The sequence below is a fragment of the Carettochelys insculpta genome, chromosome 13 (genome assembly GCF_033958435.1).
Source record: "Carettochelys insculpta isolate YL-2023 chromosome 13, ASM3395843v1, whole genome shotgun sequence".
Lineage (NCBI taxonomy): Eukaryota > Metazoa > Chordata > Testudines > Carettochelyidae > Carettochelys > Carettochelys insculpta.
This window is the reverse complement of record NC_134149.1, coordinates 35310714-35334755: the sequence shown is the minus strand read 5'-3', so window position 1 is coordinate 35334755 and position 24042 is coordinate 35310714. Positions and strand designations below refer to the sequence as shown.

At 40.5% G+C, this 24042-nt stretch overlaps 1 protein-coding gene across 1 annotated transcript in view; it reads right to left on the bottom strand.

Moving 5' to 3' along the window:
- PCDH11X (protocadherin 11 X-linked) overlaps positions 1–24042 on the bottom strand; it is a 381583-nt gene that overhangs the window by 183167 nt on the left and 174374 nt on the right. The window contains exon 3 of the mRNA XM_075007680.1: positions 983–1030. Within this exon, the coding sequence (XP_074863781.1) occupies positions 983–1030 (48 nt within the window). The remainder of the gene's footprint in view (positions 1–982; positions 1031–24042) is intronic.

Sequence of the window (24042 nt, the reverse complement as noted above, 5' to 3'; positions counted from 1 at the left end):
AGGATGCATAGGGTCAAGGGCATATTTTAAACCGGGCAAAATGCATAACAGGATGTAAAGCCAGTCTAAGTGCCAATTAATGTAGGAGTTTGGGGCTTTTTTTATTTTGCTTTCTTTTTTTCCAAGCCAGTCCTACAAACATAATGGTAACTGTTGTTGAAGTGGAAAAGAATAGGGACTGTGCCATTAAATACACTCCCCTTAACATACCTATCATGAAACAGAAAGCTCTTCCACTTTACAGATGTTTTGATAGATGATGAAACAGTCAATGACAAATGTCATTTTAAGGAACTATAAGAATCTCACTGACTCTGCCATGAGCTAAGAAATTCAGAGATAAGACTGATAATCCTGGCTCAGCTATCAGCTTTAACTCTAACCAGAACAAACATTTGGCTCCACTGAAGTTAATGGGACATTGACTTCAAGGGGTCACCAATTCACCCACAAGGCCAGATGCACCAAGATGCCCTACTACGTCAGTGGAATTATTCCTGATGTTGGTGCTACTCAGCAGCAGCAAAGGAATCAGAATTTAGCTCATAATACAAATACAATAGAAATTTAGCACATGCAAATTATTTTTTCACCTTCAAAGTGCTTTACAAACAATATTCTTAAGGCAGGGAAGTATTACTCCAATTTCGTGGATGTGTGTAACAAAGGAAGAGTTCAATTATCTCAAGCTAAGCACTGTAACTCCCATATATTCACAGGAGAACAGGCTTCTCTTGCTAGAGCCAGGATTAGCATTAAGGAGCTGGTGGCTCAGGCCATGAGTCAGTCTCTCTCTCGCTTGCTCTCACAACAGCAGCATAGTGATATGCACTTAAGCAATAATATGAGCCTAGATTTTCAACTTAAATTTTGATTCCTTTCATTATAAGGCCATTCACTTCACTTGGGTCATGTAGTGCCTTGTGAGGTTCCTATAATTACAATCAGTTTGTTTATTGAAAGACTTCCCGGACATATTTACCTGTTCATTCGTAATGGATCCAAATGTCCTTTTCGGAGCTGTTTTGGGCTGTCAAGTAAATACAAAATTAGAAAATTGTTTAAAATGTGTACCATTGACCTGGACTTGTAAATACACAACTTTCACACACGGACACAACACAGTGAACTGCAACAGTGCTTTCAGTGCTACAATAGACAATTATGTTGGTACTTAGAGAGCTCCAAGGGCCCATTCCTGTACAAACTTGATTCTGGCATATGTGATTCTGCAGTATTACACGATATCTCACTGAACTCAGTGGGATTCAGATGCTGGAGTAAAAACTAAGTCTCGCAGGAAATAGTTGCACAATTAGGCTCTTAGCTGGCAGATCCCTGACTGGATAAAATGGAAAATCAAAGTTAAGGGTCAGTGCAGGTGCCTCTAATATGGCCTGCCATGGCCAACATTACTTAGGAATTTAAGTTTGTAAACTAATAAACTGATGGAGAGTAGCAGTGCTATTGGGCACTGAAAAGCTGATAGGCCACAACAGCTTCTTAAATCTCCAACAATACCAAAAATCTCAACAATGTTACAAAATCCTTTAAAAAATTACAGTACTGTGTTATTCATAGCACTTTGGATTTACAAAGGAAATCTGCCTGTCTGTTATTAGTTTTGAGATCATCAAAGAGTATTCGTTCACATAACACACAAATAAAGGGTGGATCCTCTAAGGTTCATGATGTTTTTGTATTCAGCTAGTGAAGATATAAGCTCACTTGTTTCTGCAGACATGTTTCACTTAAGGCAATATACTCGCAGTGCATGTTTTTGTTTTTGTTTTAAATTAAGCACATTTTAAACAGGCTGAGGACCTAAATCTTTTTAGCACATTGCACAAATGTCAAAATCTAAGTAGACCAATGAGCAAGTGGACCCACACAGTTTAACCATCCTAAAACACAGGAAAATAGCACACAAAACACTTATTATATAATCCTGGCCTCAAACTTTGCATCAGCTATAATGGTTTGCAGAATCCTTAGAACAAAATTATTTTCCACAGAAAGGCAGCTATAAAAAATAATATTTTAAAAAGAAAATCTTTAATAGATAAGCACCATGCATCCAAAGGGTCCTAATGTGCTCTAAGAATCCCTTCCCCAGAATAGCTCAGTTGTTTGCTGGCTGATGAACATTTCAGGTGTAGCCATGACAGAGATACCGCTAAACACAGAAGGTAGGTTCCAATGTTCTGTTGCTCTGGAGCGAATTCCTATGGAACACTACAGCACAGCAAGTGCAGTTGAGACTGAGCCAAGAGACAGGGTTACAGTAACACAGACACTCAACGATTTCCAATGCAAGATTATACAGAAGCACCAAAATGGGACATATTAGTTTTCAGACTTTGTTTTTAAAAAACATGCAACTGTCTTTCAAGCTTGACACTTTGAATGTGAAATGTGTGAAGTCAGAGAGTAAAGCTAACCAACTAAACACAGAATTGCTATAGATAATAGGTAAATACGAGCACATTCAGAACCAGGGTGGCATAAATGCCACAGCTCTAATGAAAGGAACACAGGTCTCCAGTCTGCTGTCACAGTGTGTAATTCAGCTTTGTATTCATTCTGAAAGACTGTGCTGCATTACAGAGCTCTGTCATTTAACACACATGGATTTTCTACTGTCCCTTCGACATACTTCATGCAACTTGTGTTCCCCTAAATGTGTTCAACAGAGGACTCGAAGAGTGCTGCCAAATGGCCTCAAAGAAAAAACTGACACTAGAGTTCTGTGAAATATTTGCAACAAGAAGAGAAATCCATGGAAAAATTGCCTAATGTGGGGTTCCATTATAAACTTGATACTCAAGAAGGATTTGTCAGAACACCTGCTGACATTAAAGAATCAAGGCCTGGCTTCAAGTAAACTTCAGTCAATGCACGATTGTGTCAATACCACACACAGGTGCTGTGTTGTATTTCGTGATGTAAATTCTGTGTAACATGACCATATCGACTACATTCTTCTTACACATTAAAACCCAACACTCAAAGGGAAAATAAGGAGACTGAACTGTATGAATAGGAAAAATCCGAGGGCAAAATTGGCCTACAAATTTAACCAACAGAACTCAGGTTCTGCTCTGAAAGGAGCCACATTAGCTGCAAAGCACAACTGAAGCTTTCCTGTCCCTGCACTCAAAGCCTATCTACTTACCTTATATCAACAGAGAGCACAGTGCCAGTTCGGGAGCTAGTACAAAGTACAGGTAAAGGAGCGAATCAGTAGGTGATTCCAAGTATTGTAGTCTGAACAAAAAGGAGATTTAGGAGGAATACACAAGCACTGAAGTAGCTGGAAACCAAAGTTAATTTTATGGCAGAAAGACTGAGGGCATATCTACATGTGCATTTTTTTTTAACTTTTTTCCAAAAAACTCCCCTGCAGAGCGTCCACACTGCCATACATGAAAAGCTGAGATAAAAGGAATAGAGGGCTTTCGCCTTGAAATAATTACTCCAGCCCCGTGAATGACTTTTGTTGAGCCCTCCCACCTTCAAGGTCAAAAATGAGTCTGTGTGCGAACAGAGCACTGTTATTATCGCCTTATATGAACGCTCCTTTTGCAATGCTGTGGCTGTGAACTGTGGCTGTAAACAAGAACGCTTAATTTTGCAATGCTGTGGCCGTGTTAACAAGATTTTTCCACTTTACTTATTTTAACCTTGAGACGTCGAAAAAAGTATCATTGAAAAAACATGCAATGCAGACAGAGCCTGAGAGTAACTTCTCTCACTGTTGCTTAGCACCTCAAAGCAGTCTGTCCCTTCTCTTTAAAAATCTTCCCAACCTCAATTTTCCCAAAACACCTTTGGAGTAGACTTTTCTGACAGTCTGACAATTTTATCCATAAAGCCATCTTATAATTTCTGACTTTGTGAAAGCTGATGTTCTTTGACTAAGGCTGCGTCTACACGTGCACGCTACTTCGAAGTAGCGGCAGTAACTTCGAAATAGCGCCCGTCACGTCTACACGTGTTGGGCGCTATTTCGAAGTTGAAATCGACGTTAGGTGGCGAGACGTCGAAGTCGCTAACCCCATGAGCGGATGGGAATAGCGCCCTACTTCGACGTTCAACATCGAAGTAGGGACGTGTAGACGATCCGCGTCCCGCAACATCGAAATAGCGGGGTCCTCCATGGCGGCCATCAGCTGGGGGGTTGAGAGATACTCTCTCTCCAGCCCTTGCGGGGCTCTGTGGTCACCGTGGGCAGCAGCCCTTAGCCCAGGGCTTCTGGCTGCTGCTGCTGCAGCTGGGGGTCCGTGCTGCATATACAGGGTCTGCAACTAGTTGTTGGCTCTGTGTATCTTGCACTGTTTAATGAAAGTGTGTCTGGGAGGGGCCCTTTAAGGGAGCGACTTGCTGTTGAGTCCGCCCCGTGACCCTGTCTGCAGCTGTGCCTGGCTCCCTTATTTCGATGTGTGCTACTTTGGCGTGTAGACGTTCCCTCGCTGTGCCTATTTCGATGTTGGGCTGAGCAACGTCGAAGTTGAACATCGACGTTGCCAGCCCTGGAGGACGTGTAGACGTTATTCATCGAAATAGCCTATTTCAATGTCGCAACATCGAAATAAGCTATTTCGAAGTTGGGCGCACGTGTAGACGTAGCCTAAATTGTGAACAGGAACAGAACATTGAATAATCACCGTCCACGCCCTCATATAAGTTTTTTATATGTGAATTGTGTAAAACATGATACAGCTTGAACCTCTCATGTCCAGCACCCTCAAAACACAACTGATGCCAGAAAAGAGAATTTACCAAACAGGAAGTCAGTATTGTCTAGCAGTATCACTTCCACTGCTTAGTGGTTTTAGAAGATATTTAGGGTAGATCACAGCTAAATAACAGCACAGAACACTGAGAGCCAGGACAAACTATATGAGCCCATGGGACACTTGGTCACACCCATGATAAGAGGTCATCCAGGTAATTAAAATCATGCTGGATTACAGATGTTGCCAGATGAGAATGTTCTGGTTAGAGAGGTTCAGCCTGTAGTAGTTTCATTAAGCCTATGCTTTATACTTTCATCCTGACATAAAGGTGCCATTAGCACTTCTGTGGCCCTTCCAGACCGTGGCAAGCCTCTCTTCACCCTTCATTGTAGTGGTGCTGTAAGGATGGTTAATAAAACAGAGTGCAGATGTGGTGTATGATCTACATCTTCTCATCTTACAAGGTGCCCTATACCAAAAGAAGGTAATACAGTAGTAATCCTTCATGTCTTATGTTTTTCAGGCTCTCTTTAGTTTCCCCTCCAATGTACACTCTCAACACCATGCTATTTTGATATCTGTCCAGTGGTATCAGCACAATTTCTTCAGGATGTAACACTGTGACAATAGGAAATAATTTGAAGGTCACTCAAGTGGTTCTGCAAATTTAGCACAAATGGAATCCCATCTACATGTATCACCAAAGCAGCTAAGTGTCTCACACGCATTAACGAATATATCCTCATTATATTTTGAGATAAGAAAGCATTTCTACTCCCATTGTACAGATGGGGTTCTGAAACAGAGAGGATACATCATTTATCCAACATCACAAGGTCAATGGGCACATCCAGAAGTTGAACCCCTCTCTTGAGTACTAGGCCAATGCCTTATGCCCCAAAGCATCCTTCTTTTAAGAGACAGTTTCCCAAAAACAGGGACAGGTAATAAATTTAGGTGGAAGAACTAGAAAACTGGATTCTCCTCCACATCACATTTCATTATACATGTTCAGAGACAGACATACACACTCTACTGAACAGGAGATTGATTAAGTACATGAAGGACAGTTTAAGGTATTGAATATGGCTGAGCATTGACTATATGCGAATGACTACATGCTTCCATTTTTCCATAGCGTGAAGGAGGGTTCCAGTCCCAGCAACTGTTGTCCTTGTTTATAATGGTGCTAGGATTTATATGGTGAAGAAAGGTATTCACACTAGGTATGTTTCTCTTCTTTATTTTCCTGCAAAATTGATTTTTACGATAACATATTCTATGTGTCACATCATTATAGATGGGATGCATTTGCCATTTAAGGTTAACAGGAACCAAAGAGCTAATCATCTGTAAATACATGATTACATGTTATGTGGATGTCATTTACCAACACATAACTGTGGTTCAGGAAGTGTCAGGTAGAAAGCTAATCACACTACTCTCACAATAAAAGTTAAATAAAAAAGCCCATTTGCCTTTGGCAGGCAGAATAAGTTACCTTGAAATTCCAAATACATTTTTAGAGTAACTGGATGATGTGGAGTTTGAGCAACATGGACCTGAAATAACGCTTGTTCCTTTCCTGTTCTGCAGCTTAGTCTGTCAGAAAGAAGAAGATTCAGACTGACATCTACTTGTGCACAGAAAACAAAGTCAACTGAGTTGTTTCTGAGGAACTCCCTGACTCTAAAAGAGATGTTGCTCAGCACCCTTAATACGTCCATTTATTTCAATAGGAACTGATGGTGATGGACAAGTGGCTTTAGAGAGACAATTCAGATGACGTAATATATAAGGGACCAACATCTGTTGCTGAAAGAGACAAGCTTTTGAGCTATACAGACTTTTCCTCAGCATTTCGAGCTCCAGGTAGCTCAAAAGTTTGTTTTTCCCACCAACAGAATTTAGCCCAATAAAAGATATCACTCATCTATCTTGTTTTTTTAATATCCTGAGACATCACAGCTACAACTCTACATACACATAGGTTTGAATAGAATAGAAACAAAAATCTCCTTGACACTGTTGAAAGGTATTGCAAAATATACAAAATTTATGCTCATGAAGTCCATACTTTTGTCTCACTTCATTCCTTCCCCTCACCTTAAGCAAATACCTGAAGGAAATATGCCTGTGTAAGCCAAATGAGGTGAAACTTTGGCATCTTGATCAGTTATTTTGGTTTCTTTGGTTGTTTACTTTTGAGAAAAATATTGAAAAAAACATCTTTGTTTAGGTTATGTGGGTAACACAACCACATATTTAGGTACATGCCTAAATAACCACACTTAAAAAGAAACACAATAATGCATTCACTTGACTTGTGTCATACAAGGGCATCTTTTCATATACCTTACTGTGAATGCTTTCACTTGCTTTAAGAATTACAATCATTTAAAGGAACACTTTGATTTCAAATTCAGGAAACTTCTAATTCACATTTGAAATTATGCACTCTTACGGAATACACAATAATCTCATGCAATACAGCTGTTTCTCTTCATTCATTAGTGATATTCTCCTCTGAATCTTTCATAAGAAAGCTCGTGGGGTGAAGGGTTGGTAGGCCTCAGGGTAAGAACTGTAGAAAAACGTATGATGGTAAGCCCTTCCCAAACCTTTGTTCTTTGCAGGGATTCATAAACTCAAAGAGAAAGTTTGTGCTGAACATTGAATCCCCAGAGGGATCATTTCTACCTTTGAAAGAAAAGAAAAATATATGTTTTGACCCCAATAAAATGTTATTCTTTTTTTGGATGGTTCTGGGAAAGACATACGCGAGCCACCTTAGTAAAATATGAAAGATGCTTGACATATGCATGTGTAAGATGTCTCTTCACTGCCTATTGGAAGGTAATAAATAACACTGCACTTTCACAGTTATAAATCTGGTACAGTTGCCCAGAAGAAGCATCTAGTTCCAGTAAGTATTAAATAAAGCTGCAGAGAGATTGGATTCTAAAAATGATTAAATTAAGACTGTTTACTGTGTTGACCAGGGAATAGAAGAGACAGATCAAAAATCTTGATTTATCAGGAAATCAGTTTGACCTCCCCATACTCCTTTCCCCTGTCCAAGTCCTGCTGTCACTGACTGGTATGTATCAGAGTCAATACAAAAGAAGCATAAGTTCCAAAAAGATAAAATATTGTTTCTTCTGTATTGTGACAGGGCCACTTCAGAAGTAAACAAGGGGAAAAAATTACAGCATATTCAGTAAATGTAGTGGAAAATTGCAATATATAAATCTTCAGTCCACTAAATATCATTATTTAGCAATTTGCATGGTATTACTGAAAATACTTTTCTTGTGACTTGATTAGGGTTAAAAATCCTAGGATATAAAGAATATTTTAAGTACACAACTTGATAGGGAAATACACAAAGATACCTGATAGAGTGAATCATGTACTTTGTTCCATTCTAATGGCATTTATTACAACAATATAGACAGATGAATGGCGTTTAATGTTCTTTTTGGTTAAGAAACCACACTCTGACAAGTGATCTCATTTGCATTTATGTGTATAGGTTTTATTTGTTATACTGGTTTCCGTAGCTCTATCAGGGATCCGAGTGCCGCCCCCCAAATTTCTTCCTTCGCTTAGAATCAGCCAAAAATGATGCAAAGATCTAAGTCACCTAGTCTATTATTGGATTATGTCCAGCAGTAGATATTTCAGATATTTCTGGACCCTATTTTATATAGGTCTGAAGCTGGACTTTCACTGAGAGGAAGGAAAGTAAACAAAAATTTCTTTTTAACAGAACCATCAGTACATCATATTGGTTATTACTGTCACTTTTGCCAATTCTCCTCATTCATCTATTTATAACTTCTGCTACGTGTCATCTTGACTTCAGACACATATGGTGGAAGTTCTAAACATGCAGTTATCTCAAAGTACAATGTAAGTAATAACCCTAAATTACCTCCTGTCCACACTTAGAAACCTTTAAGTGTGGTTGTGCTTTTAACTTGAGCTGCTTGGCATGTCAGCCAAAGTAACAGCACAACATTATCTAGATCCACCCAAATGCTACCAGCCCTCCATTGCATTTCCACAATTCCTTCAGTGTCAGAGGCACAATCCATGACAGCAACTCATGCGCTATAAAGCGTTACATGATATCCAGCTGCTGGGTAGGTCAGCCATCCTGCTTACAGAGTTAAGACTCCATTCTCATCTCCGTTTATCTTTACTGTGCAAAAATTGGTCTGCTGGGGCCATATGCACAGGATTCCAGAGAAGAAGGTGAATCTGAATTAAATTGGTTTTGACATTCAGTATAAGGCTTTCAATATTGGAATGAAAGCCACAATAAATGACTGAAGATGAGTCTGTTAACTGGAACAATAAATACCAATATTTTTCCTTACACATGATCAGATTAGTTCCAGCCACACCCCAGAAGGGAGAGCCAACCAATCACTTCACAATAACATGCATATCCATACAGCTCTCCATGCTCAGTTTTTGTTGATTTCAGATGCAGAAAAAAAAAGAGTGCTATCGCCTCCTATGTAGGTAATGAAAATCTTTCAAGCAGACATGTGTCAACTATTGCAATATGGCTGTAAAAAACATAATTATCTCAAGCACATTTCTGATTGATAAATTCATTCTATAAAGCCCTTTGCTCCAGGGAGAAATTAAACAAATGAAAGAAAAACATTCCCTTTGCGCACCTGTTGCATTAACCAAGTCCTTTTCAGAGCGATAAGGAACCACCATTTGCAGTTCTCTTTTTTACTGTGCCCAAAAGGCTCAGTGCACCTCTATAGCACTGACGTAAGACTCTCCAAGCCACCCAATGCCAGCTTCTACCCTGTTGTTCCAAATCAGGCTCTTTTCTTGAAATATTATCTCACCAATGAGAAGCAATGCAGAATGTTATTTTCTCTATTCTGCCAAACAGATCTGTGGTAACTATGATTTACAAACTCCAGAAAATCTTCAACAGTATAGAACAGTATATTCAGAAATCCCAGGTCCAAATCCTACCTTTATAAATATGTATACTTTCTAGTTACCATAACTTTAAAATTGTCTGCTACATCAGCATATGAAACACCACTTAAATCAAAACTTTACTTTCCTTTGTACCCACCCAATTTTCCCAAAGGAGTGTATGGCTGGGTCTACACAGAGGTGTTCTCCCAGCAGCTCAATGCTAATGAGCAGTCTCAGTTGCAAAGGTCTTCTCATTAGCATATATACATGGCTAATTAGCAGAGCTGCAAGAGATTTCACTCTCGGCAGAGGATGGCGCTGGCCGTAAACATACCAAGTGGACGTACTTCTGCCAGCTAAACACCCCTCTGCTGCCAGTCCCTTATCCCTGGAGACGAAGTGGGGGTTTAACCAGCAGAAGTACATCCACATGGCATTTTTACTGCTGGCACCATCCTCTGCCTAGAATGAAATCTCATACGGGTCTGCTAATTAGCCATGGAAATATGCTAATGAGCAGACATTTGCAACTGAGACTGCTCATTAGAATGGATCTGCCAGGACAGCAGCTCCATGTAGACCCAGCCTATAAGTAACATTCAGATTTTTCTGGAATCTGAAGTGTTATGGAAATACAATATTTATTAATTTCAAGTAAAATGAGAGTGTAGTATAATATTGGTAAGGAAAACAACATGGAGATGTAAATATTACTCAGATCCAATTAAAACATGCAGAACTGAAATACATCTTTTCAGGATCCTCTTTAAGGACAAAAATAAAGCCTAAAAATCTCCTAAAACTGCTGTGTGTTTCCGTTGAAGGGTGCTATCAAAAATGAATTAATGAACTTCTACTGTCTTCCCTGCCTGATTCTGTAGTCACTCTTGTTAAGGACTATTGGCAAGATTGACACTTAATTTAAGCATTTATACAAGACATCAATGTGGTATCTAAGTACCTTTCAGAGCCTATCAGAACAATGATTTGATATATAGATATGCAAAGTGACTTTGTTTCCCTTCTGCTTCCCCTCAAGTCAGTTGAGACAATAAAGTATTGTATTCTGTCTCTCTTTCCCTCTCTACCTCTCCCATCCTATCTCTTCTTCAATATTCTATACTTTCAGGCATCTTCCAGAATGACTTCTATGAATTACAAAAAAAAAAAAAAGGCCAAAACAAACAAACAAGCAAGCAAAAAGGGCAAATGCTGTTATTAGAGCATTTACTGATGCTCTGGAAGCTGCAGCATTCACAAAAAAAAAGTTTGGGCTAGGAGGAAGAAGAAATTGAGGAGTTGGGGAAAGAGAAACTGAGAAGACAATAGTACAGCCAACTGCCAAAGAATAAGTTTCTTATAGGCCCTCCAATCCAGTCGTCATCCTCCAAATAGCTGATGACCTACCTTAAGTTGCATTCAGAATATGGAAAAGGCTCCAAAACGAGAGCTAAAGCAGTTTCAGAATTACCTTTAAAACCTCCTTCTAAAGTAAGCTCGCCTGGAGAATGTCTATTTTTCAAGGCAAAATACTGCCCCAAAGTCAAGGAACTGTGTTATTAGGCATGCATTTATACAGCAAACATCACAATTGACCTGGTACAAGCTATTTTATGATTCAAAGAAATTTAAAGAACCAACAGCTCTACAGATGCAAACCCAATAATAGAGACCGGTTTTCTTGCTATTCATTTTTGTTAAGTTCACCCACAATCCAACAAAGGGATTTAGTACATTTACAAGAAGCTTTGTGTGTTGTTTACAGTTCCAGACGTGAATGACTAGGGCCACATACTCATATATAAGCAATACCTATTGGACTTCTTTGTGAGTTCAAAATACTTAAAAGTCAGTGGAAAAATTTACAGAAGGTTTTGGGACTGCTTTACAACAGGAAGTACATACCTTTGAAAACACAGAGCATGAATAACAACATGAATAACAAGCAGAGCTTAAGACCCACAAAAGTGCATGACGTAACAAATTTGTTAGTGTTTTCGGTGCCACAGGACTGCTTGTTATTTGTGAAGCTACAGACTAATACAGCTACCCCTCTGAGACTAACAACTTAAATGTGTGACAACAAAACATTGTTCACAAGGGGTGACATTCATCTCTGTGTCAGTTGAAACCCTTATGAATGACTTTAGGTCTATTCTGGACCTAACTGGACTCATCAGGCAGCTACACTTTGTGCTCGTCCTCTACACAAAGATGAGTTTCACCCATATTGTGAGGCATATTATGATTCGTATTAGCAGAGAACAAAACAGTGGTTATTTTAAATGCACCATAATTACCAGCTCTGAAAAGTCTCTAAAAGTGGCTCCTACAACAAGCAGAAGGGTGAGGATGGGGACAAAATGGAGGGGAAAATCTATCTCGAAATGAAAAGGTGCATAACACCCTCCTTCAAATGCCTGGAAGAGCACCTCACATCATCCTCTCTCTCTCTCTCTCTTTCTCACACACACGCACACACACCCCTTTCTCACCTCATCTCTCTTTCTCACTCAAAGACGAGACAATTTGTTCATATGAGAAAAAATATAATTTGACTCTGGAACTTCAGCAATAACCAAAGCAATAATACACATCACATTAATGGAATCAGCAATTATAAACACAATGTTATAAAAATGTACTTGAATACTGACAGTTGATGACTCAAAATTCACACTTCTTTTTTTCCAATGTTTCTAGTTATTTCTTTAAAATCATCTGCAATGCTCTTTGCTAGATTGCTACAGCTTCCAAATCTCTCTGGGATTCAAGTGTTCAAACCAACTATTCACAAAACACTAGCCTGGGAATACAAATTATGTTGTAATAAACCTTTCTTTCAGAAATAAAAATAACCATACTGCGGTCAAGCACCAGGCTCCGCTCTTGATGTACCATTTAAATCCTGCCTTTGCCAGCTAAAAATATAACATTGGGCTTTCTCCCCATCTTCCATTCTTTTGTAACAAAGAAAAAAACTATTTTGTTCTCTGCTGTTTGGAAAAATAGCAAGGGCTACATGAATGTCTTTATCATTGAATGCCAACTTTAAAAAGCATTTTGTGATGTGAAATTATTTTTATATAGGCATTAATGATTCTCTCTGTTGCCTTTTCTCCTAATTTTTCAATTACACACACACACACACACACACACGATTGTGCAGGGAAAAATCTCCCAGCCCATTTTAAACAACATATTGGCTACGTCTACACGTGCAGCCAACATCGAAATAGCTTATTTCGATGTTGCGACATCGAAATAGTCTATTTCGATGAATAACGTCTACACGTCCTCCAGGGCCGGCAACGTCGATGTTCAACTTCGACGTTGCTCAGCCCAACATCGAAATAGGCGCAGCGAGGGAACGTCTACACGTCAAAGTAGCACACATCGAAATAAGGGTGCCAGGCACAGCTGCAGACAGGGTCACAGGGCGGACTCAACAGCAAGCCGCTCCCTTAAAGGGCCCTTCCCAGACACAGTTGCACTAAACACCACAAGATACACAGAGCTGACAACTGGTTGCAGACCCTGTGCCTGCAGCATAGATCCCCAGCTGCCGCAGAAGCAGCCAGAAGCCCTGGGCTAAGGGCTGCTGCCCACGGTGACCATAGAGCCCTGCAGGGGCTGGAGAGAGAGCATCTCTCAACCCCCCAGCTGATGGCCGCCATGGAGGACCCAGCAATTTCGACGTTGCGGGACGCGGATCGTCTACATGGTCCCTACTTCGACGTTGAACGTCGAAGTAGGGCACTATTCCTATCTCCTCATGAGGTTAGCGACTTCGACGTCTCGCCGCCTAACGTCGAAGTTAACTTCGAAATAGCGCCCAACGCGTGTAGACGCGACGGGCGCTATTTCGAAGTTGGTGCCGCTACTTCGAAGTAGCGTGCACGTGTAGACGCAGCTATTATTAAAAAAAGAGGAAATTTGGAGAAAATGTAGCTTTTTCCCTCCCATTCATCATCAAATATGTGTACTACAGTTTACAGCTGACTGAAAAATGGATGGGGGTGGGGCAAAGAGAATCCTCCCCACCTCAAAAAAGAAAACTTCTGGAAATTGTTCTTCTTTTCTTCAAAATTGCAGTTGCAACTTACTGATCAGCCACAAACATTTATTTAACAAAGCTTTCAGCTGCCATGTGTTGCTCTAAATGCAAACTCATTGTTACTCTGCTGTTACTACAGCAGTGGGGGAACACAGGATTTTTTCCTCAGCAAATTTAATTGAAGTGGACAGGACAAATTTAATCAAGGTGGACAGTATAGCCACTGTATGTATTCAAAAGCAGTATCAGGTAACACTAATAATTACTGTTATTAAATATTTATATCATAGCAATGCCCCAAAGCAGCAAAGAGGATTATTGTGCTGGGCACCATAGAAATACAGACTTAAAATGAGAAAATCCTGACGTTGAAGTGCTTCCAATCCAAAGGTGGGTGTTGGTGTGGGTGTGTTTTATTTTGTTTTGTTTGTTTGTTTGAGATTGGTAACGAGCTTGCTGTTGACACAGTCTTCATTAATGGAAGTGTTTCTACTGGATCATAAGGAGGTTTGGGAGGCTTCCACCTACATAAAGGAACTATGCATCCTGTCAAACCTGTAGACCACTGATATCCAGCTATTTGACTGTAGGTCCAAGTACGAAAACCACGTGAAGGCATACCAGACGTCATGTCACACAATCTTGATGGAACCCACACTGGCACAAGGAAAACGTAGCATCTTTAACCACTGAGAGGGGCTCCCTAGGTGATATTCGTCATGAGTGGATATGGCAGAGGAGTCCTAGAGTGGGGTTCTTTAGTTTGCACCACAATTCAGGGATCGTAAGAGAACAGTGAAGAGTGCCTTGACTATTATTCCACTAGGGCTTGTCAGGGTCTCACAAACAGAAAAGAAGAGTGTGTATTTGAAGCCATCAAACCTAGATCGCAGATCGTTTGCCTCACATCCGTTTTAGAACTGAAGCCAATGAGAGAATCTTTAAATATTTAGGGCTCAGTCCACAGGGGATAGAATAGTTAACAGGCTGGTGTAGAGCCTGACGTACAGCTGCCAGAGATACTGCAAAAGATCCAAGTAGTTCCTCAGTCGACTGATTACCAGCCCATGAATTTACAAGGTTTTGATGACCTTATGGATATTGTAAATAACTTTTTAGTTGAGGAGCCTACTAGGGTTGTTCCGTATGATGATCACATCTAGAATTCAAAACCAGCTGGACAGAAGAGTCCTAAATTAAAATTTGCACTTGAATTTAAAATCAGTCCTACTGAGTCTGAACAGAGATTGAGACTGTCTCAGACAAGTGATGGCAGTGGCATTTTAATAAATTAAACCAAGAACAACAACACAAAGCCAAATCATATTAGCCATGAAATCATTAAATATAAACATACTAAATAAATACACGCACATGCACACAAACACAGAACATTACAGTGTTAAGCACTCAAAAAGCCAAGAAATGATAACTTAAGATGCATTCTTATGAACATCAACTTTTCATCTAATAAGAAATCAAGAGTTAACATAAAGACAAGTTTTCACAGCTCTTCTACCTACTATAAATATAAGAGCGCACACATTCTTTGCAATTTATAACCTGTTTTAAAAATAATTTTGGATCTATGCACTAGGCTGAGATTTCAGAGTAACAATTTCACCTGCATCAAAATCCACCATTTCATTTCAAAGTCTAACCTAACCATGCAGTACAGTCAGATATCATCTCTTTGACAAGTGCTGTTTCACTAGCTTGCCAAGTGGGTCATTCTTACTTGATTCCCCACTCCTGACCTGGATGCGGCAGTGCTTTTGGGTTATCACAGAACTGCTTTGTTGTCTCCCACATGCTCCCTGTCACATCCTTCTATCTAAACTAGAAGAAAACTCTACCCTCCAGCAAGCCTAGGCGGCAGCTGGTGTAAACAGGTTTAATTTTAAATCCAGTGAGGTGCAGGAAGGAGCAGTTCCCCTTTGCAGTTTGTGAACATGACTCCCAAACATTTGAAAATAGGAGAGGAGGGGCCTTTCTTTAACTACAGCACAGTAAAACTCTGCTAACCCTCAGTTGTGCAAACACCTATAAACCATCAATGAAAAGAATCAGCGTGTAGGTTACCAAAGCACAAACGGAAGGAGACAGTACTCCTGTGGAGGCAGTTCCTTGAATCTCAGAGGCCACCTGGCCAAGTATCATATCGCCTCCTGTCTCCTTCCCTGGCATCCAGTAATGCTATTAAAAAGGACCAAGGCCAACGTTCCCTCTTAACTTTTCCATCCAGGTACAGATTTTTTTCCACCTATGTGCAGAATATTTTTTCTATATGCACCACTGCATGTTCAAATGTGCACCTCCAGTAGAATCAAAAACCTAACTGTGGGTGCTCTGCTATTCAGCTGGGGAGCATTTTAATCTCTCCAGAACAGCTACACAAGTGCCCAGGTTACGGGACAACACTGGCCAAAAGGCACTTATAGAAACCTAGCAGCCATATTACACCTGTATTTGCCAGTCCACAAATGTCACAAACATCTTGTCTCAGAGGGCTAGCCATGTTAATCTGTATCTGCTAGAACAATGAAGGGTAATGTAGCATTTTATAGGCTGAACAGATTTATGTGGGCATAAGCTATTGCAGGTAACAAAAAAACTCTGTGGTTTTTACGCATGACGGCCTATGCTCAAATACATGTGTTTGGGTATGTCTACACTAGGGAATTATGTTGACTATGTTAAAGTCGATTTTGTAGCACCCGATTTTGTAAAGTACAGGGTTCACCGTCTACACTGGCACATGAAGTCAACAGAGTGCATCCCCATTAGCACGGTCAGCTTCAACTTTGTGAGCAATGCACTATGGGTCCTTATCCCACAGTTCCTGGCTTTCCCTTGCATTCTGGGTTAAGTTCCCTGTGCGTGACAGGACAAAAACGTGATGCAGGTGGTTCTGGGCATGTGTCATCAGCTTCCCAAAGTGCACTTCTCTCCTCACCCTTCCCTTAGGGAGCAACAGCAAAAAGTGATTTTGTGCCCTTTTGTCATATGCATGCCATTGCAAGGTTGGTACGGAACCCGCATAGCTTAAAACAGCTCTGGCAAATACTATAAGCACCTCATACATTGTGCTGTGGCATGTGCAGAGCCTAAGCAGTCTTCAGAGTGATGAAGACTCTGAGGAAGATATGGACGTACATGAATATGAAACACTGAAGAGGAAGAACAGGGAGATGCTGGCTGCACTCAATGCTTTATACACAGTGGAATGCTGGTTCTGGTGCAGAGAAACAAGCTTGGACTGGTGGGACCACATTGTTCTACAGGTAAGGGATGATGAGCAGTGTCTACAAAACTGTTGAATGCATAAGGCCACTTTCATGGAACTTTGTGAACTACTTTCCACTGCCCTAAAGCACAGACACACCAAAATGAAACTGGTTCTGACAGTTCACAAGCGATTGGCATTAGCCCTACAGAAACTTGCAATGCCAGACAGCCATCAGTCAGCAGGCAATCAGTTCGGACTGGGTAAATCTATAGTGGGGGCTGCTGTCATCCTGGTAACCAAAACAACCAATACCCTTCTGCTATGATGGGCAGAACTCTGGGAAATGTGAAGGACAGAGTGGATAGTTTTGCCATAATGGGTTTCCCTAACTACAGTGGGGCAACAAATGGAACATACATCCCTATCTTGGCAACAGACCACCTTTCCACAGAGTACATAAACTGAAAGGTGGTCTGCTCCATGGTGTTGCAGTCATTGGTGGATCACAAGGGCCATTTAACCAACATCAATGTGGAATGGTGGTGACAGGTACATGATGCTCACATCTTTAGGAACTCTGGTCTGTTCAGAAAACTACAGAATAGAACTTTTCTCCCAGACCAGAAAATCATCATTGGAGACATGGAAATGCCAGTAGTGATCCTGGATGATTCAGCTTACTTCTTGCTTCCTTGGCTCATGAAGCCATACACAGGTAGCCCAGACTACAATAAGGAGCAGTTCAACTACAGTCTGCACAAGTGCGGAATGGTAGTAGAATGCGCTTTTGGCTGTTTAAAAGCCAGGCTCAGGAGCCTCCTGACTCAGTTAGACCTCTGCAAAAGCAATATTCCCACTGTGGTGGCAGCCTACTGTGTGCGCCATAAGTTATGTGAGAGTGGGGTTGGGGAGGGGGAATTTCATGCGAGGCAGGAGGGCCAATGCAGATCACCTGGCCACTAACAATGAGCAGCCACACACCAGGAAAATAAGGAGAACACAGCAAGAGTCACTGTTAGTCAGGGAGCCTTTGGAAAACAGCTCTATGAATGACCAGAGACAGTGACATGACAGTCAGGTCTGTTGCTCTTAAAGAGGTGCCCCTTGTAGGATGTGTGCTGGCTTGTAAATCTTGTATACCCCCACTCCACTGCAACACAAGCAATAATAGTACTGTTTTCATGAGGTTATATCATTTTTTTCCAGGGGACAGTAAAGGAGTTCATGGCAGGGGCTTTGGGGTGCGTAATCCAGGGCAAAAGGTGTTTCGCAATTACAGGTGGGGAAATGTCGGCCTTCTGCTGTCAGAAGTGCCCTTGGGAGCAGAATGCAAGGCTGCCCTTGTCTTCCCCCCTTGCTTTCTAGGGAGACAATGGGGTAGACAGGATACAAAAGATGGTGTGGAGGGCATATGGTTCATACTGGGCTGCAGTTGTGCTCTGTGCTCTTGTACCAGGCACTTCAGAAGTTCTATTTGCTGCCTCATCAGCTGCAACATCTCCTCCTGTGGCTGCAATTCACAGTCTCTAAGCACTCTCCAGTCCTCCCAATCTGTCCTCCTCTCCTCTAGCATGGTTCTCCTCCATTCATTTAACTATGCCCTGTCCATGCAGGTGGCTTGCATGTGTTCTGGGACCACACATCTTCCATGTTTGTTTTTTCCTTAGGCTATTTGCCAGTCTAACAGCTGGAAGGGGAAGGGCAGAGAGCAGTCAATTAACCCACTGTTCTGCACAGTGCAACAAAACATAAGTGAAGGTCAGACATTAGGGAGACATTTACTGTAGATGAGATAAGTTTTAAAACACAGAAAGGAATTTCATAAAGGAACCACTGTGGAACACAAAAAGTGTTCCTGGCTGTCGGTGAGATCAGATACTCCATTCACTTCTGACACTGTCACCTTCCTCCTCTTTCTCATTCACCATGTCTTCCCCACTGTTGCCAGAGACTTCCTGAAGAATCTCTTGGGAGGAATGAATTTACTGGTTGGGGACAGTGGTTGAGACCCACCCTTGAATCCCATGCAGCTGCTTATAAAGCAGTACATCTGTAATAATGATGCAGAATGTCCATTTGCTTCTTTTGTCTTCTGGTACGCCTGCCTGACTGAGCGCCTTTATTTTCACACGGCACTACTGGGCATCCCTGGTGTATCCCTTTTTCCAACATGCCCTGTGAGATCTTGGCATAGATGTCTGTATGTCTTTTGCTATTTCATAGCTCTGTCCGCTCAGCTCCATTCCCCCACACAGCATTAAGATCTCCTTCCATGCTTGAGCTTGTCTCTGACGCTAGGAATTTATGACAAGATGTATTGCTGAGGTGTGCTGCCCACTCCGCTCGCCACACTGGCTGAACAGGAAATGAAATTCAAACTTTCCCGGGCCATTTCCTTCACATCTGGAGAGCAGCAGAGCTGAAAGGGGTGGCCAGAGGGGTTACACTGGGGAACTACAGGATCCCTCCAGGAGGCCAAGAAGATCCAATTTCACAACACTCAGTCTGCACTACCCATTCAAGGTCAATTTTGGCCTTACTACGTGTGAAAAGCAGGAGTACAAAAGTCAACCTTAGGAGTCCTGAAAGTCGTCAGAACGGACCCTGTAGCGTGGACTGATTGCTTATTCACCTATGTCACTTAAATTCAACCTAATCTACTATAGACCACACCTTAGTCTATAAATTACCACAGGACTCCTCACAAACATCTAGGACCTACGGTGCCCTAATAAATCTTTTATTTTATTTTTTTCGTACTTGCTAAAAGACAACATTTGGTAACAGAAAAAAAGCCTTTTCAGAGTTCAGGATGTCAAACTTCTAATACTAAAACATTAAAGGAGGTCACTTATAATGATAAACATGATAAAATCTTTTATTTCAATTTAATTGGAAATAAACAATGCTGTTTAAACAAAACCAATATCCTGTTTTTAAAAAGAGCTGATATATTTAAAATTCAGATCACAATGCAGATTCGCACCCACAAATATATCTGTCATATGCAACTTACAGTGTCAGCTTCTAACCTGCCAGACTCTCCACCGAGATTCCTGGAGAAAACTGAGCATCTGGAAAGATAAATGCATTCTGGAACTACACTCTGTGATACAAAGTTGCAGGGAATGGCCACTCTTCAGCGTGAAGAAAAGTTAATAGTGGTATGCTCAAAGGACTGCTATTAAGACCAAAGTTATATAATAAATTTATCTGTGGGACTGAAATTGGTGTAATTCACTGATTACACTAAATTCTTTCAGCTAGTAAAAACTACTGATGCTTATGAGAAATTCCCAGATAGAGTTAAACTAATCTGGGTTGTGAGCAGCATAATGGCAAACACAATTTAACCGACATCTTTCAGTAAGAAATAAAATACTAAGTTTGTACAGACAGGCTCAGAACTTTGGCTTACCTAGTACAATAAAGAATGTTGGAATTACCACTGAGAGTTAAAGGTAGCAATCTTCCTAGTACAGTTTGAAAAAACAATAGGTGTATTTGAGTGAGGTACTGAAACAATTGAAATTCGATTTTTAACAGCAGGCTCTCATATGGAATTCTTTACCTAAGTGTGGTCACCCCAGCTGTACACAGAAATTGCAGAGACATAACATTTATAGTGTTGGATCTGACAGCACCAAACCACTAACAGATGCCAACATTACAGCCAGTCCTTTCAGTGCCCCCCCCCCACCCCTCAAAAAAAAGGGTTTTATTTTAGAACAAAAATTGTGTTCTAAGTTTTCAGCACAGTAACGTATTTCAGCCTATCATAAGAGGCACATGCTTATGCTTAAGTAACTTAAGCAAATCAAGAACCATTAGTGTTTGCAGCTTTTTTGTAACTATGTTGGTCCCAGTTTACTGGACAGACAAGGTGATGTGACAAGATTTTGATCAACACAGAGTTCTCAAGAGCGTGTCTTGATGATTATCTAACCCACCTTGTCTCTCATAATTCTAGCACATTCTTGAACACCTTGCTGAGTATGGTCCTATAATAGCACAATCTTTTAAATCCCCCAATGCTTGAATGCTTTATTCGCCCTTGATCTTTTTTTCCTGTTGATTATAATGTAGACTCAAGTGTGTTTTAATTCTGCTTGATTTTAAATACAATACCTCCTGGTCATAGTGACACGGTTCCTATATGGGATCTCAGGGTTTAGGCCAAATATCACCTATTCTTCACAAGTTGTAAGGGATATTCCTGTAACCCGTAGGTGCTATTCTAGACAAAGAACTCTATAGATTATGAAGCACAGTAACTAAGGGGTCATTACTGTGCAGATATCTGCAAATAGTGTACATAAGTCATGAATGATGCATCATATAGTTCTGCAAAAGAAGCAGGGGGCTGGGAATAAATGATCCCTCTGTTAGTCTCTTCTAGTCCTACTGTTCCCTCAATATTTGCTGAATAATGCTTCTTACTCGAAGAATTTCCCAAACTAGCTAGCTGGCGAGAAAAGCTATATTAACAGAGTAACACGGTTAAAATATACCCCAGCCCTGGTGATAGTCTCATTTTGAACAGGAGATAATATAGAATAACAACATTTATACTTTTAAATAATAATAAAGCACCACAGGCCTCATCCAAAGCCACTGAAATCAAAACATGGTCTCATACTGATTCTAATGAGCTTTCTGCAAGATCTTTCACCAGCTTTGTATAAGGCCTTATGTCAATAGCTACAGCCTTTGAATAAATCCCTAAAGGAAAGCCACTTTACATTTCTATGGCTAAGAAAATGGGGATTAAACCATCTAGGTGGAACTCTGCACCATCTAATGATTAATTTGTAGTCTGATGGTTTTGCTGAATTGCTAGGTAGTTACTTGTAGTCTTGCGACTTTCCTACTGGCTCTCTGGATTCTCAGGAGGCTTCCTGTTGATGTCCCAGGGTAGTACTGCAATATGTGGCTCATGTAACTGATTTAAATCTTTCTATAAAACAAAAATATTTTGCTCCAAGATTTATGCGGAAAATTAACTAGACCACAACAAAAACTTTGGTTCGCTCTGCAAGAGCTACAAGCCTGTATAATTTTTTTTAAAGAAATGTAATCTCGCTGGTGACTATTTTTACTTGGATAAATAAAAACAAAAATGCTCCCAGATGTATTTTATGGAAAAAAAAATTCCCCCACAGAAAATCTCATTTTCCCAGACAGGTAACCCCACTAAAAAACAACAAAAGCCCCAGACTAGAAATCATTCCCCTTGTACTTTGGCATAAAATCCTAAAGAGTAAGACCTCCAATTTTACCCTTTGGTGTTTCACAGAAGTAATAAGCTGTTTTCTCCATGCCTTGAGCCAAATCCATGCTGACAGTAACAGACACAGTTCCAGCAAAGCCAATGGACTTGTGCCCACTCATGTTAATCTTAAATTTGACCCACTGATTTTAATTCTGCTCTGATATAAAAAATGCTTATAATTCAACCTGAAAAAATACAGAATTGGATGCCAGGTTGACATTAGGCATATTTACACTGCCCTGCAGTTTGGATGATGGAGCTAAAAGAAGCAATGTGAACAAAAACACTGTGTTGCAAGTGTAAATTAGAAGATTCCTCATTTGCATCAACAGAGACTTGTTGGAAGAGTGACACTGTAATGTGAAGTAGGAACCTTTTTGTTTGCAGTCATAGTATCCATATGGAGGAGCTGAAGTGCAGCACCCTGAGGAGTTCTGTGGGGGCAGTGCAGACAATTCTTTAAGACCATGGCTTGTCTACACTAGGGCACTTAGCCATGTAGTTATGAACATATATTAAAACATATTCAATTCCTGTGTCGACACAATCCAAAAGTAAAGTGACATTAGTTCAGTATACCTTAACCCTCCAGGTCAGGGGTCAGCAACCAGAAGAGCAAGAAGAGCTTTTTTTTTTTTAAATTCGGTAAAAAATTCAATAATTCAAGGTTTGCAGGGCATGTGAATATGAGATGGTCCTTAATAAATAACATCAAACTGTACCTTTTGTGACCCTCATTTTAAGAGCAGCACACATGTATCCCACAATGCACTGCACATAGTAAAGGGGGAGTTATCCAACGTTTCAAGATCACACATCATTTGCAATTTAGATATAAGTTGCTCATTGTTGGGCTTTTAGATGGTCACCAAAACATCAAAAATAGTCAGGAGGGTTTTGTTTTGTTTTCTGTTTTACTTTGCAAGCTTAGGCTGCCTGGTTTCAGAGTGAGAACATTCACACAGAACGTTATGGCTTTTTACCATATGAGCATTAATTTGACAGGTTTAGCTGATTCATCTTAATTTTTCCACTTCCTGATGTAGACGAAGACCTTAGATTAAATATTTAGAGGCCCAGCATGCAATAGGGCCACACATGTCAAAGGAACGTGAGGGAAATCATGCAGGTTTGATGCCACTCACTCTTAAGTCTAAAGGGAAATGTGTCTCTCTATCAACCCAAAGGAAATTTAAATTTTGTCCTCATGCATATTTGCAAGTGCAGAGTTGAGGCTGCTGTTAATATCATCGATTTTTGTGCAATTATAATCAAAATTTTTATGGCACATGAAGCATTGGACATATAGCAGCCCATTCATTTACTCTCTGAGCTTCACAGAGAGAAATGTGACCTCTGAAAGAGAAAGGATGACAGTCTCTTCCCATCTACATGTATGTTCTCACAATTCCTTTACACAGTGCCTTAAAAATAATAAGTTTGTTCTTAATGCAGTAGTATGTTTATAAATCATTATCTGGATTTATCCTATCCCAGTTTATCATCTGCCCCACATGCTAGCCAGCATATTTCACCCAGGGGACTGTTACATCCATAATAATTCCACATAAAGGAAAACAAACAAACAAACAAAAATGCTTCACACTATACCTATTGCTGCAAGATTGGTAACGTCTCCCTTTTCAACCTTGACACGCATATCTGCAAGCTGTGCTTTGGCAGATCTAGAATATAACCTCACAGATCTTTAAGGTGCCTGAACTTGTCAACTGTGCCTCTCACACCCTGATGAATTTGCAAGGCAATGTTCTTGCTCTGCAATGAT